The 16591-nt window shown below is 43.1% G+C and overlaps 1 protein-coding gene across 1 annotated transcript; it reads left to right on the top strand.

The window, feature by feature from the left end:
* Positions 1-364: 364 nt before the first annotated feature.
* Positions 365-15309, top strand: STYX (serine/threonine/tyrosine interacting protein). Its single transcript, XM_071426107.1, has 11 exons — positions 365-630; positions 9630-9662; positions 10467-10520; positions 11537-11634; positions 12001-12061; positions 12808-12844; positions 13336-13375; positions 13457-13507; positions 13967-14039; positions 14524-14617; positions 14779-15309. Exons 1-11 carry the CDS (start codon positions 574-576, stop codon positions 14850-14852), a joined length of 672 nt encoding a protein of 223 aa, XP_071282208.1. The 5' UTR covers positions 365-573; the 3' UTR covers positions 14853-15309.
* The last annotated feature ends 1282 nt before the right edge of the window (positions 15310-16591 follow it).

A 16591-nucleotide genomic window follows, 5' to 3' on the forward strand; every position in this document is an offset into this window, starting at 1 on the left:
AAATGTGAGGCAGCAGCGTCATTCCCATGAGCGATGGAGCCAAGATGGAAGCGGGCGTGCGAGGAGAAGGAGCCCTCGGCAATGTCAGGGGACGGCGACAGGGAGCGTCAATGGCCGCGCCATGGCGTGAGGCGCTCCCAGCCGGGCCCTGGTCACCGCTAACAGGCGAAGCGTCCATTACTGAAACTTTGGGGTGAATTACCCCGAATTTAGGGCTAGCGAGCAGATTCATTAAACGAATGCCCGTAAGGGGAGGGCAGAGCGCTGAGGGCGGAGCGGGGCGGAGCGGGGCGGGGGCCGAGGGAGCGGGGCCCGGGGGCGGGCGGGAGGCTGGGAGGAGGAGGGGGAGGAGGGGGCGGAGGAAGAGGTGGGAAGAGGAGGAGGAGGAGGAGGGAAGAAGAGGCGGCAGCAGCAGCAGCAGCATGGCGGCCGGGCGCGAGCGGCTGAGCGCGCCGCCGCCGCCTCCTCCTCCGCCGCCTCCATCTCCTGCCGCTCCCGAGCCGGAGCCCGCGGCCCCGCTGCCCAAATAGCCGCCCTGCCCCGGGTCCTGCCCCGCCCGGACAGCGCCCGGCCATGGAGCTCGCCAAACCGGCCTTCCCCGCGCTGCCGCAGGCCAAAGAGGACTCTGAGGTGAGCGGGAGCTCCGGTCCCGGCCCCCCGCACACGCCCGGCTCGCGGCCCCGCCGGGGCTTCCCCTCACAGCCCTGCCCGCCCTGCGGTGCCTCCCGCGCCCCTTCCCGCGGGATTCCCGCTGGGATCCATCGCAGGCCGCGGGTCCGTGTCCCGCCCTGTGCTGCTGACACCCCCTGTGAGCACCGGCCGCGTCTCCCCTCCCCTGCTCGCTGTCGGGCTCTGCTCCCTCCATCGCCTCGCAGCCCTCCGGCATCTCCGCTCCCCGGTGCCTCCGGCCTGGAAGCCTCCCACTATCCTAGGTTGCTCCAAACCCTGTCCAACATGGCCTTGAGCGCTTCCAGGCATGGGGCAGCCACAGCTTCTCCGGGCAATCTCGCTACCCTCACATTCAGGCGACCGAGCCCCTCCGCTCCATCTCCTTTGGCTTTTACCCACCCACAGCGGCCCCCACTCTTTTCATGCCCCTTTCTGCGTTCGGTGTGTCACAGCCTGTGTGTGTCCCCCTGCCTCGGTGAGGCCCCCGGCCGTGTCCCGGTGTGAGCAGCCCCACAGGAGTTACCTGCCGGTCCCCTCCGGGCTCTCGGTGCCTTCCTCCCCTCCTCTCCTCCCTGTGTTTTCATGGACTTGCAGAGCCAGGAGCTCTCTGCGGACGAGGACAGGTGGCAATGTGCGCTCGGGCTGAGCTGTGCGCTGTCACAGGCAGCGCGGTGTCTGATTTCTGAACTTGGCTGAACTCCCCGGCGCTGACCCTGGGCGCTGCTGATTTGTTTTTGTGTGTCACAAACGTCCCCGACTGTCACCCCCCCCCTTTGGTGGCCTCAAATATTTAATGTGAAATGTCACAGCCTGCATGAGGGAAGCTGAGAGTGTCTGAGCTCTTCAGACGTCTGTAGATTGTCATATTTCTAAACATCAGCATTTATTTCTGTTTGAACAGCATTGCTCAATGCTGTTATGGTGATAAATTACCTGAAATATGGGAGTGACTCCTTTTGTTCTGGTTTTTTGGTTTTTTTTTTTTTTTGGTCAGGATTTAATGCTCCTCATCACTTCAGAGCTCTGGAGGTGTTACAAGTCATGTAGTTGTTCTCACAAAGTTGTAATCACTTTGTATCTCAACACAAATCATCTGCCACCCTGTGAGGTTTATCATTTGTTTGTTTTTAAATATATTTTCTTTCTGGAGAAACCAATTGTGTTATCCACAGTTTTGTTAACTAAATCAGCCTGGGTGGCTTTTCATCTAAAATGACTAAAGAGGAATGTGGGGTTAAAATAAAAACTAAACCAGAACTCAGTGCCAGTCTAGCAACTCTTAACTGATGAAAACTGAGATTGTGGTACAGTGTCTTTCAGAGTAGCTTTTATTTTTGTCTTTTTGCATGGGCTGTCTGTAAATAATATAATTTGTAGTATGTTAGAATGTCACATAGTGGGGATTTTCAAGAACTGATTCTAAAAACTGTAAGAATTTCTTTTCAATGTGCTGCTTTTGTGTCTGACTTAATCTAAATACAAGATCATGTCAGCAAATTCTGAGCTCTGATAGAAGATAATAAATAGTTGGAGCATGTGGGGGAAAGAGGAAAGTGAAAGGCAGTGGTGAGTGTCAAAGTTCTTGTGGAGGTAACTTGTTAAAAGCAAAGTGCAGGAGATTTAGCCCAGTCCTTCAGACACTGCTTTGGAAAAGCAAACTGAGAAAATTAAAATCATCCTGCCCACAAAAAGTGGATTTTCCTGGAAAGCAGAAGATGCTCCTGTGCATTGCAGTGGGGAGGCTCTTTAATGAGCAGTAATCCCTCATATTTTGGGAAGTTGGTGATGGATGGTTTAATGCTGGCTTGGCAGATTTGATTTCAAGATACTGGGAAGGGGAGGAGGGAGAGCTTGGGGAATCCCTGGCTGCTCAAAAGTGCAGCTTTGTCACTTCTTTAACTCACTCCAAGTGCCAGCCCCAGCTGCCTTCTCTGAGCTGACACTCCTGACCATGTCACAGCTTTAATAATCATCATAATAATTAAAAATGAAGCCAAATCTGCACAGCATCCCATTCCTTCCTGGCACAAGGAGAAGTGTTGAGGGGAGAGAGCAGCCTGGATTGACTGGGGCAGGCTGCAGGGATGGGCTCTGATAAATAGGTCACTTTTCCAGCCTGGATGTTGTTTGTCCTGTCCCTAATCCATAGTGTGGTGTTTGGGATTGCTGCATTTCTAAACCTCTTGGCTCTTGATACTTCTGGGAGCTTGGGAAATGCCAGAAAACCTGGAACTCATCATTCTGGCAAAGCTTTTCTGAGAATGTCTGTGAACTGTGTGTTCTTTTACAGTTGGGTGATGGTGAATATCTCAGTTTTATGAGTAATAGTGATTATATGTGATGTGGAACCATTTCTAAGCTTAGAGGTTTTTTTTGTTGTTTTTTTTTGTTTTGTTTTGTTTTTTGTTTTGTTTTTTTTTTTTCTAAAATCAGCACGTTTTCTAAGGTCAGGTCTCAAACTTTACTGGGAGGAAAAAATAGGGCTAAAAACCCATTAAAAAAGGTCAGATTAATAACAATTAGTACATGTTGTTTTATTAGTACTTCTGGAAAGAAGATCAGTAAGGACTGGAATAATTGAAGGAATTTAACAGAAATTATTTTCCCATTAAATGTTAAACAAAACAAACAAAAAAAAGGACTAGGATATATATATATATATAATGAGAACACAGCAACAATTACCAGTTTATTTCTTTGTTAAAGCATATTTGCTTGCAATCAGGCTGAGCAAACCAAGTATTTGTGATGTACTTATATTTTTTTAGGACTCTCCATGGGTTTTGTAATTAAATTAGCAGCCTATTGACTAAGCAGACATATTTGCCTTTTTATTATGCATAAAAGCTGAGTTCTTTTTTAGCACGTGGAGTTTTTCTAAAAAAGAAATTTACATTTTTGACAGCTATATTTAGTCTGAAATGCTAATGTATTTCTGACTGCTTTTTTTAACTATGAAGTGATGCAGCCTATCTAAAGGTGGAACAAATCTATTAAACTTTTTTTTACTCTCACTTTTGATAGGCAACACAAACAAACCCCTTAAAACACAGCTTTTCCCCTCCTCTGCAGACTCTTTAAAATAAGTAGGAAGCCTGTATCATTAGAATTATTTTACCTGCCCACATAATAGAGCCCAAAAAATGGAGAACAAATGCTGTGTTGTGCTGGGAGATGTAAATCAGGTGACAGATTTTGATCACAGCTCAGTGGGATACTATCAGAGTGCTTTGCATAAATCAGAGCAGTGCTCTGTGGCAGCTGGGGTTGAGCAGTGTCTCAGTCCTGATTCATTTGTGCCTCCCATCCCGGGGAGGCCTGGTGGGATCCACACAGGCACAGGGGAGCAGTTTGGAGAATTTGGGAGTTAAGGCATGTTTGGGTTGTTTTAGCTAAATGAGGATTGTCTCAGTATAACCCAACTCAGGAATTTCAAAAAGAAGGGGCATGGGAAAAGCTCTTCCTGCAGCACTAGGAGGAATTCTGATATCCTGTGTAAGTGTGGCACTCCCTAACCCTTTGTGCTTCCTGTCAGCTGATGGATTCTGCCTCCACTGCTTTATTTCCAATTTTATTGGGAAAAATATTACATTATGGAAGTTTTTAGCAGTGCTGCTGATCCTGTGTGCTGATGGTATTTAATGAGGTGCCTGTAGGACCAGTGTTAGGGAATGGGATAAACAGGAATTTTGTTTCTACTTTTCCTTTAGTTTCATCTTTTATCCTTTTCTGTGGCTTGTGTTTCTCTCTGCTAAAATAGCATTTCTTTCCTTGTTGCCCTTCCTTCTTTCCTTGTTGCCCTTCCTTCTTTCCTTGTTGCCCTTCCTTCTTTCCTTGTTGCCCTTCCTCTCCTCCTTCCTCTCTTCTCCACCTTCCTGTTTTTGTATTCCTTTGCATTTTCAATACCAAAAATGTCTCTGGTGGGGCCTTCCCATTGTCTGAGTGCTCTTGACAAACAGAATTCCCAGTAAATCTGCTTCCATCCCTGCTGAGTGTGGTGGCCTTGGGATGGAGCAGCTGTGCAAGGGTGGCATTGTCACCTCACCCTTTCTGCTGCCCCTTTCTCCAGCCCTCAGCCACTTTTGGGATAGCAGCACTGTCCAAACACCCCTTGAGTTCTGCTCATGGCAGTGCCACGCTCACACCTTCAGGAATTAAAGGATTTGGTTTAATTCTGTGTATTTTATAGACTTGCACCAGGATTTCTACCTGGGGAAAAAATACATATATAACTGAGCCTGCACTGGTCAGGTAGTTGCACTAAATGATTGTTGTAGGTTCCTTCCAACTGAAATAATTCTATTTCTCCAGTATCCCCCATATTTTAACAGAACTGTCCAAGAACACGAAGCCTGACTGAAACTGAAGACACAACCTTTCACTTCATTCCTGTTTGTAGCTAATTTTGAGGCTCTTAAGTACCACGTTTCACACTGATAGATGTGACAGGTTTCAGTGATACTCAAATATTTTTCTTTTCAGTACCTCATTTAGTTTGTCTCCTTTCTTATTAAAAAATGGGAAGTGAGTGTGCTCTGCTACTGCTTTATTATTTCAGGATTTCTTCTGCAGTTGTTCCATTTTACAAACACTGATTGAGATTTTTGTTCTTTGATGATAACATCCCTCTCCTCCACTTTGCTGTGTAAAATAATGTGTAAAATGCTTTCAAACCCAAGGTGTGATCTCATTTGTGAATGTGTGAATGACCCTTAAAGCTGCGTGCGAATGAAAGCCTTTGTGTGGAGGTCATTGTTGTGGGATCAGGAGCCAGCCCCGATCCAGGCTGCAGCCTGGGCAGGGGGATGATGCTGCTGCTGGCAGTTGATGCAATCCTGCTCTCTCTAACACGGTCAGGCTGTAACCTGAGTTCTGATACAGCACGGTCAGGCTGTAATCTGAGTTCTGATATAGCACGGTCAGGCTGTAACCTGAATTCTGATATAACACATCAGGCTGTAACCTGAGTTCTGATATAGCACGGTCAGGCTGCAATCTGAATTCTGATATAGCACGGTCAGGCTGCAATCTGAATTCTGATATAGCACGGTCAGGCTGTAACTTGAATTCTGATACAGCACGGTCAGGCTGTAATCTGAGTTCTGATACAGCACGGTCAGGCTGTAATCTGAGTTCTGATATAGCACGGTCAGGCTGTAATCTGAGTTCTGATATAGCACGGTCAGGCTGTAGTCTGAATTCTGATATAGCACGGTCAGGCTGTAGTCTGAATTCTGATATAGCACGGTCAGGCTGTAGTCTGAATTCTGATATAGCACGGTCAGGCTGTAATCTGAGTTCTGATATAACACAGGCTGTAATCTGAGTTCTGATATAACACAGGCTGTAATCTGAATTTCCTGTGCAGTGTTCAAGGCAGAGCCAGGAGCTCACTTGGCCAGAGCAGAGGAGGAGCTGCAGAGGTCAGAGCCCCTGCCTGTGCTGCTGTAACAGTTTCTGCTGCTCCAGCTTCACAGCTTTTGGGAGAACCTTGTAGCAGGTTTGGAGGAGAGGCTTGGAGTGTTACAGGGAAACAGCTTCAGGCAAGGGGATTCTCCCAGCCCTGGGTGTTGAGGTGCACAATCCATCGTGCAGGAGCCCTGCTGGGATGGGGAGAGAAGTCTGTGTGGAGAGGGAAGTGATGCTATAAATCAACAACAAAAAACTGTCTGGGAGTTGGGAAAGGGTTGGGCACCTGGAGTGGGCAGGGAGGATTTAATGGGAGCTCTGTGCAGCTTTTCCAAAGGATTTGGGGTCTGGGAAGCAGGAGGAGTTATTGCAGGGGGTGGGTGATGCTGAGCAGGTGAAAAGCAACAGTGAAAATCAGGAAGAGACTTCCTGAGGTCATGTCCTCTAATTCCCGGTTGGATTTCTCTTCCTGGTGATTTTTGCAGCATCTCTGAGAGCTTCTCCCTTCACCTGGGCCAGCCTGTGCTTTGCAGGCTCTGTTAATTACAGGGCAGCAGGAGCTGGACCATCCTAAACTGGGCTTGATTGCAGCCAGAGCTGAGCTCTGACAAAGGCTGGGGCTGTACCTTTTCTGTGTGAAAATCAGATGGGTCTGCAGGCTTCAGCTGTCGGGGAGGGAGCAGCTGAGCTGTGTCACGTGCATCCATTTCACTGCATTCCTTCTGGACAGGCAGATGCAGGTTGGCTGGTGTGTTTAAAAACCCTCTTTGCTTTGGTCCAGACTCTCAATGTCAGGCCTGCTAAACTTGTTTAAAAAAAAATCATAAGATAAATTTTTTAGATTAAGGGCACTGTTACAAAAAAAAAAAATTCCACATCACTTTTTGCCATTAAACTGTTGTAAGGAAGAGCAGGTGTAGCTGTGGCAAAATATGGACAAAATAACTCAGATTTTTTGGCAGAGCTAACAGATATTGGATACCAAAAGCTCTTTGTAGTGTGGACAAATCTCACCTATTAATTCATGGCTTCCATTTATTTCAGCTGGAGATTGGATGGGGAAGGAAGAACTTTGAAATGTGCTTTATTCCCCCTTCCCCTGGAGATCTGGCAGAGGGGAGTGGCTCATTTTTCAAACTTTGGAATTCTAGGGGTTATTTTTTTCCACTCCATCTCTTTGGTGTCTTGCAGGTATTGATGAGTGAGGCTTCCAGTGAGTTGTCACTTGTTCTGGAGTACCTCCCAAATCCTTGGCAGCAAGGAATGCTGCTCTTTCCTCCACCTCTGGCATCACCCTTTGTTTTCTTAGCAAAATTCTTGCATTTGATCTGATCAAAAGAGAAGCTTTCAGTTGTTTTTTGTCTGCTTGGTGCTGCAGACAGTGTGGAAAACCTGGCTGCTGATTGAATTCCTTAAAATGGAACCTGGGCTTGGCTTCAGCCCCCATTAATAGATTGGGATTTTTACATAACTTTGCATAACATTTGAATAATCTGGCATTGTTGGTTTTGAAAGCCTTGGAGGGCTGTCAGCAGTCACCAAAATCATTCTTTCAGTAGTTTGTGTACTTGTCTCAGATTAAATGTTTTCCTTAAACACTTCCTTTCAGAGTCATTTTGCAGACTAAATCCCATTGGAAACTGTATTTTTTTGCTTCTTGGAGGGCACTAAAGACCAATGTCTGGGGCCTGTAGTGATTTTTTTCTTGTTCAGAACATCTGTGCCGTCTCTTGGGATTTGGTTCCCTTTGGACTTGCATTGCTCAATTCTTATCTATTTATTTTGCACAGTTTACAGCTGTTTGGGCTAAAAATTTCCTGCCTCTGATGCATTTGAAAGGAACATTTCAAATGTGTTTTTAAGCCAAAATAGTGATGAATTTGTGTTTTCATTGTGCTCCAGATTAAGATTCCTAAATTCTACAAACAGAGTAATAAACCTGCTAAAGTGCTTGTATATTCCTGGAGTGCAACTTAAGCTTTTCAGAGTTTATTTTTCCTAGGCTTGGTTTTAGACTTGGACAAACCTGGGATTTTCTGGCTTTTTGAGGTGAATGATGCTTTTGTGTCCAGAGCAAGCCAGCAGGGTTGTGCTGAATCCTCTCAGGTCCCCCTTCAAGGATACATTTCTGTAAATATCATCCTTTTGTCACAGCGTTTCTCCTTTCTGCTTCCAGCAGTTTATTATTCCAGCTGGAACATGCAGAAGTAATTTAGCTACTTGTGTGTCTTCAGCAAAGCCCATTTCAGTGCATTTTATTTCCCTGTTTGTGCTGCCACTTTAGGTGCTATCCAAAGGATTTTCTGGAGTGGCTTAATGTTTGTTTGCCTGCTTTTCCAGAATAACTTTACTGATACTAAAATCCTTCTTAATTCCACAACCAAGAGCTGGAAAATCCTCCCTGTGCACTGTGGGGGTGTCTGAGGGAAGCACAGGATTTTTATTGTGTTGGTAAAAGAGGTTTAATGTGAATTTAATGCTCCTGGGACAGGTGCAGGTGCTCAGGTGAGCAGTGCTGCAGTTGAAGGGATCCTCCCTGCTGTAATCCACACCTCCCCTCCCAGCTGCAATATTTGATGTTTAACTTCCCCATACTTCTGAGGACATCAGGACATAGGGGAAGGTTTTTCTTAGCTGTGAATCAAACAACAGAGTGATGTAAATAAATGTATGCAGTCTATTGGATATATTTGACTATTCCTTTTATTTTTTTTTAATTTTTTTTTTACCTCCAGATGGTAGCTGGGATCTCAGCTCCAACTCCTTCATGTGTGAGGGTCAAGGAATGAGTAAGAGGCTGTTAATAGAGGCCAGTGGGAGTTGTAGGCAAGGAAAGACAGGAATAGTCTCTCCCTGGCTGAGCAGTTTCTGTTCAGCTCTGGCAGAGCTGCAGAGTGGAGCAGAGGCTGGAAATGTTGATCCTGGTGTTTGCTCTGGGCATGGGGAATGGGAGCTGAGCCCTCCCAGGCCTGGGCTGTGAATGACCAGCAGGGTCATGGGCAGGAGTGTTTTATTGACTGTGTGAGGAGTGAATAAAACACTCACTAAGGGCTTGCTGTGGCCATGGAGAGCACAAATTGCTGCAATTGTTTGGGCTGAATTCTGAATATTCAGAGTGCCTTAGGTGAGGCAGTGTGGATTTTAAGGGAGTCACCTGCTCTGCTTGTTATCTCCTGTTATTTCAGTGGCTGCAGGAATGCATCAGCCAAAGGAATTCCTTTGCTTCTCTCACCAGTACAGAATGTTCTAAAGCTTTTTTCCTTTCTCTTTTCTCCTCTCCACACTTCAGAGAGAAGTTTCTCAGCAGAAAGCTGAGGTGTGGATAAGCTGATAAGGATCTTTTCCAGCCTTAAGGATTTTTTGTAGAATACTTGAGGTTTCTTCACATGAACTTCCCAAACAGTGTTCCTTGCACTTGGGTGGTGCTGGAAAGGCAGCAGGGAGCTTGTACAGAACTTGTGGTTATTTTCTCTAAAATGCATGTCCACATCTCTGCCTTAATGGTTTTTTCTCTGCTGTATAAATAATTATTTTTAATTTTTTTTTTTAAGGATTGGACCTATCCCATGAGGAGAGAGATGCAGGTAGGACACTTTTATTTACTATTTGAGGCAAAACCCGTGGAGCATTTAATGAGGAGAAAAAAGAGCTGGTATCAAAATCAGTCTGTACCTGTAAAGTGTCAGGCAGCACCATGGGAGACAGAATTAATTAGTTAATTAAGGTGAGGATTTGCCAGCTTGGAATACAGGTGTGTTTGCATCTCTGTGCTGCAGGTACTAAAACAGAAATCCCCCAAATATTAAATTTTAGTCTTTCTGCATGTTTTTAGATGATTACTAAAGCTTTGCCTTCTACCTTAGGCTTGGAAGTGTTCTCCAGTGGGATGGACAATTAAAATTTTCCTATCATGGTGTCAATCAAAAATCTTTGCAAAAGAGAAGATTTACACACCTGCATATCTTCATTGGTGGGCAGATAAATGGTTCCAAACTGATATTTTCCCACTGCTAGGCCAAAGCTTGAGGAATTTCCATGTGTGTATCTCTTCTCATCAGAGCAATTTGGAATTAATTACAAGACAGGATAATAAACCAAGTTAAGAGTTCCCTTCCCTTTATCTGGGGCTGGGTGAGATGCAGGAATCAACCTGGAGCTTAATCCAAACCAAGGACTTTGTTCCTGGTCCAGAACAAGATCTCCAGCACCAAGATCATGTTTCTTTTATCCTGCCAAACCAATTTTTTTTTTCCTTGTCCTGCTATAAATGACATTGATTACACATTTCAGGAGTATGTAAATTATTTGTGTCTATGTTCTGAGCGAAATGTGTTATTTCAAATCATCTGGAGTTGGTATTGAATGTCTGTTCTTCTCCTGCCTCCTAGGAAATCTTACCTGGGTTATTTTTAGGCCCATATTCTTCAGCTATGAAAAGCAAGGTATGATTTTCAGAATATTCTCTCCCAGGGAAGCTTTGCTGTGGTGATTTGATTTGTTACTGTGGAGATCTGTGTAAATTTGGTTGCAGTTCTGAACTGGATCATGAAAAATGCCAAAGTGGAAGGAATATGTGCTGCATTTGTGGAATGGCCTGAGCTATTTGTATTAAAATTGAGTCTTAAATATAATTTTTCTTAGAGAATTTAAGCTATTTGAGACACTTTACCAATTCCTATTTCCTTTGCTGAAGTGTTGCAAGACCTGCCAGAACTGGGAACTCACAGACAGACATTAAAAGAAGGAAAATTAAATTACAATCAAGTCAAGCACTGCTCAGGCACAGCTTGGCTCTGCAAATTTGCCTCATGGTTTAAATGATCTTATTTCCATGGTCTGGCTCCAGCAAGAATCCAATGCTGGCTGCAAATTCCTCTCTCATGTAGGGACTTGAAAATTCAGGCAAAGTGAAAGATGGAGAGAGACAAACAACTTCATTGGATGCCTTCCTGTTTTGTCATTTTTTCTTTTGGAAAAACAATATTTTTACACTCTGAATTCCAGAAAACCAGCTCAGATTTGCCTTGATAGAGCTCTATTTTCCTATTTTGTATCTAAATACAGCTTTTATTTTTATTAATATTTCTGTTTATATATAGAATATATACATATTTATTATCTAGTTATGCATATATTTATCTTATATTTTATATATTTTATATATAAAATATATAAATACATATAAATATATATTTATTACATATAAATATATATTTTATACATATTTTATATGTTTATTTTTTATATTCATATTGTCATTTTTTATATTTAAATAGAATTATATAAATAGTATAATTATCTGTATAATATAGTATAATATAGTAATATATTTATTACTAGTCTATTTATTTCAGCTTTTCTTTATATTATTATTAATTATTATTATTTCCTTATCTCCTGCTGTCTACTAGATGAATCTGTAATTTAAAAAAAGATATTTTTTTTTCTTTCTCCACAGCTACCTATACTCCAGAAACATGGAATAACCCATGTAATATGCATACGGCAGAACATTGAAGCAAATTTTATTAAACCAAACTTCCAGCAGTTATTTAGGTGAGAAATGACCAAGATTCCTTTGTGTTTGTGTGTGTGTGTTCTTTCCAAATTCTTTCTTTTCCAAATATTTTCACTTTGTCTGAATTATTTGAAAAATGTGCTGAGGTGCAGAAAGTCTTGAAATCCAAAATTTTATTCATCCTGAAGGAATCTGCAGATGAGATTTATCTGTAATTTGCAGTTTCAGTTTTCAGGGATTTCTGAGAGGGGAAATCTGTCAGGGGTGTTGGAGGAGTTCCCCCACTCCTTTCCTCACCAGGTTCTGGGTTGAATTTCTGGAGCTCAGAGCAGGAATTAAAGGTTGTGCTGATTTCCTCCTGCAGCTCTGTGGTGTTGTGAACTCACAGGAAATTTTCATTGCAGGTATTTAGTCTTGGATATTGCAGATAATCCAGTGGAGAATATAATCCGATTTTTCCCTATGGTGAGTGGATGGGTTGGGAAGGGAAATCCCCAGGAGTTTTCTGAGCTAACAAATACCAGTTTCATATTTGGGATACTCAGCCTCAGGCACCTGGAAGTGCTGCCAGCTCCTGACTTTATTATTGACACTTTAATGAGTGTAATTAACTCCTTTTTACAAGTGTGGAAACAGGTGGAGTTGTAAGGGCTGCTTCTTGTTGTGGTATCAAAAAAAAAAAAAGAAATAAAAATTAAAAAAGGCTGGCCTCAAAACAGAGAGATTTGGTCATGAGGGAATTCTGGGGCCCTTGACCTGGGGGCAACTTTTATTTGAGCCCAAGAATATTTACATTTCTTGTATCAAACTCAAAAGAATAGCTAAGTTTTCCAGTGTCTTAAAACATGTTTGCTGCAGAGGAATTTAAAAGTAACTCATAAATTAAACAATGCCCATTATTGGAACAAACCCCTGATTCTGAGCTGTGGGTTTGTGTCTTTATTTTAGTCCCGTTTGCAACTGAGCAAAAGGATTTTATTCCTTCTTCCACCAAAAAACCCAAAAGTGCCTTCACTGGTTTTGCACTGATAATTTTAGGAATAGTTTAAAGTACAAAAGAAACACAAATGTCCAGTTGAAGTGGGGTTTAAGTCTGCATGAAGGTGCATTATTGTCACTGATACAAAAATTATACCCAATTTAGGTGTTACTACTACTTGCACTTAAAATAATCTGAAACTTTGAATCTTGTATTTTTTTTTTCTTTTCAGACTAAAGAATTTATTGATGGAAGTTTACAAAGTGGAGGTAAAATCATAATAACTTTCCCCTCATAAAACTAAAACTAACTTGGGGTGTGGATTAGAGGCTCTTAAATAGGAGCTTTTCTTAAATTTGGGAGGTTTATTATGCTTGATTTGAACTCTGTTAGACCAATTCAGAGCAAAATGTTCTTTCATTTGCCTCTAACTGCAAAATCAGCCTCTGGGGTTTGGGGTTTTTTCACATGAAACTCAGCTGAGTTCTGTGCATGAGGTTTCCTTGTCCCCTCTCAAATGCAGGACCTGAAATCTGCATTGTGGCCATTGTGTCCCTCAGAATCCTCACAGGAGCAGCAATCCCACTTCTGGATCCCAGAGTGCAGTTAGAAATTCAGGCTGAAGGAACACAACACCTGGTTTATTTGGGTGTGCCTTGCTGCTTCCTGGTTCTCCAAAACAAGGGAAAACCACATTTCAAAGAATTTTATTCAGTTTATACAAATATGGTTAATTTGGGGTTTTTTTTTTCCTTCTCAGGAAAAGTTCTTGTCCATGGGAATGCAGGGATTTCTAGAAGGTAGGAAATGATCCACCCTGATAATAGTAGTTTTTAAACAATTGAAAGCTATTTTACTAATTTTTATTTGGTTTTTTGCAGTGCTGCCTTAGTTATTGCATACATAATGGAAACATTTGGGGTGAAGTACAGGTAAGAAGAGCTGTTCAGTTTTAATTCAGCTGCTGTGAGTGAATAATGATTTTGGAGGGAACAGGAACTGCTGTGTTTTCACTCAGTCTCAGTGCCTTACCCAAGGCTTTACCAGGAGCTGATGATTCCATTTTCCTTCACTGCAGTTGTGTTTACTCCCTTTTTCTATAAGAATCAGGCACCTGCTGCTCAGGGAATGAGGGCACCAACCTCCATCCATGGATAAAACCTTGGGAGAGCCCCAGGGGCTGAACAGGAAAGTGAGCTGAGCACTGGGCTGGGCAGACAGGATTGTGCAGCTGCTGCTTCCTGCTTTGGCCAAGCAATTTCAATTTAAAACCAGTTCTGGGGAGAGTTTAGAAGTTCTGTAGTGCTGAAAATTTGATAATCTGAAGGAAGGCTTAAACCACAGAGACTTTTATATATTTTTTTGCTGAAGTGTTTTCTTCTCTGTTTAAGGGATGCATTTACTTATGTCCAAGAAAGAAGATTCTGTATTAATCCTAATGCTGGATTTGTCCATCAACTTCAGGTGACTTTTTTTAAATTCCTGATCATAACTGAAAAGCCATTTAATGAATCATCTTCCTGCCAAATAGATATTTATACAATATGCTTCAAAGAAATGTCAAGAGCTGGAGGAAAGCTTGGGAGGGAGATGAGTGGGCAACCCAGTTCCTTAGAGTTAAGCTTTGGACAAAGCAAATCCAGGAATGGAGGAGAAATAAAAATCCTGGTTTGTGCAGTGATTGAGAGGCTCTGAAATGTCTTGGTTGATGCTGAAGAAGCTGCAAAGGAAATGTTGTTTGTTCCTTAAAGCCATTTCTTTAGTCATCCTTGAACTTTTCTTTTCCTCTGGCTTCCTGATGGTTTTTGTCATTCATGACAAAGCAACAAAGAATTCTCCTCCTCCCAAATCTGTGCCTGAATATGAGATGCTCCCTGAATTGGCCCTGCTCATCCTTACAAAGCTTTATGCCAGAGTAATTCCAATCCACATTTCTGGACCTTTCCAGGAATATGAAGCCATCTATCTAGCAAAATTAACCATCCAGATGATGTCACCTCTGCAGCTGGAGAGATCCCTCTCAGTCCCACCTGGCAGCACAGGTGAGAAGCTTCTGCTGGGGGTGTGAGGGCATTTTTCAAACCTTTAGCAGCAGAATCCCAAACTCTTGGGATTTTGGTGTGCAGGCTGAGTTGAAACTTCATTGTGAAGTGTTTAAATGTCCTGGTTTGGCCTGGCTGAAGTTCCCTCTTGCCTCCTGCAGGAAGTTTGAAGAGGATGCACGAGGAGGATGAAGATCTGGGCACCATGCAGGTGGCAGCAGCACAGAATGGCTGATGGCTGAGGACAAGAACTGGTTCTAGTGAGAATTCCTGCCAAGAAAGGTGAAGAAAACTAGGAAAAAAAAAACCCACACAAAAACCAGAATGAGAATTAATGCAAAACAATGAACACACACAGCTTCTTTTCAATTACATGTTGCTTTCAGATGTAAATCTGCCTCTGCAACACACTAAGCATCATTTTTAAGATGTTGGACTTCTTGAATGAATAGATGGCACTGATTGTTTTACTCCTTTTTTACACTTTACAGTTTTATTCTAAACCAAGATTTTTTGGACTTGCAAAGAGGTATTATTGCAATAATGCACTTTTCATACTTGAAATTTCTTTATTTGTATGATATAAAGTTATTACTTTAAACAAAATGCAAGCAGGGGGGGATTTGTTTATAAAGTTATTTGTGTAATTTATAACAAGAGACTTTAGTAAAGAAAAAGTTTGCTAAAATCCACCTTGTTCTCAGTATGTATTATGGCAGAAATGTGCTTTAGGAACATACACACAGAGGTTCATTCAAGTTGAACTATCTAGAACATCCTCAAACTGGTTTCCAAGGAGGAGCTGCTGTTGCAAGGCAGTAGTGGCATCATTTGAGGTAAAAATTGAATTTGTCTTTGGAAACTGAGGCCTGGGGCATTACCCCACATTGGGATCAAGACATAAAGGATTCACCTCAGCTCTGGTAAAACCTTAGCCCGAGCTAAGGAAACATTTCTTGGTGCTTTAAGGTTTCAAACTGGGGATTGTGCAGCTGTGACTTTCCTGCCTCAGCAGCACAGAGGTTGTGCAAGCACAGTCCTGGTTCTACATCTGCTTTATTTCCCAATGTTTGTTGCCTAAAAGCCAGGGCTGGAATGATTTGGGAGCACTGTGGAGTCTGAGCAAGGCTGTTAGAAAAACATGTGTGTTTGGGAAGTCTGAGCTTGGTAAGCAGGGTCAGACTTAACAGGGAAAAAATGGGCTCAGGATTTGGGGATCAGAGCATCCAGCAGCACATTCCTGTTCCTGCTGATCCCCTCTGCCACCTGCAGCAGTGATGGAGCACAGTAATTCCTTCAGGGGAAAAAAAATCTGGTAAAAATAGTGTGATGCTTTAGGAACCTTTCAGCTGGAAAGAAGGGGGTGATTTATCTCCTGGAGAGCTGCACTGTGCCAGTGTCCAGTGCTGGTTTGCAGTTGCAGAGGATTTGGTCCTGCTCTGAACTTGTCCCTCCCTCCAGGAATGCTCTGGGGCTGTTGGGAAGTGCATTCCTGGCCTCTGGAACAGCCCAGGCACTGCCAGGCACTGGGAGGCATCAAATCCCTCTCAGTTGCAGTCCCTGGGGAAGGGCAGGGATGGAGCACAGATGGGAGGCACTGATTCATGGCTCCATGGCCGTGTCTGTTCTCTCTGGGGTCCTGGGAACACTCCCTTCCTACTGACAAGCTCCATGACTAAGGATTTCTCATCAATCCAGGTTTTTTTTCCTGGCATTATCCCCTCCTGGTGCCTTTTACAGTCATTCTGGTCTGTCTGCCTGTCAGATCCCAGGGGATTCTGAGATTTAATTTTCCTCAGATCTATTACTAAGCCATCTATTTAAAGCTTCCCCTGTCTGTCTGCTGTAGTTTCACTGCCAGGAGGGTTTTGTTTCAACATTTGATTTTGGAGGTTGAACTAAAGGCAGGAATTGGAAGCAGGGTCCCTCACTGTGCACTGGAAGGAGAAGTGGAGGGTGAATTATTATTTTTAT

The sequence above is a fragment of the Agelaius tricolor genome, unplaced genomic scaffold, assembly GCF_023055355.1.
Source record: "Agelaius tricolor isolate 1412-34295 unplaced genomic scaffold, bAgeTri1.0.p SCAF_5, whole genome shotgun sequence".
Classification (NCBI taxonomy): Eukaryota; Metazoa; Chordata; class Aves; order Passeriformes; family Icteridae; genus Agelaius; species Agelaius tricolor.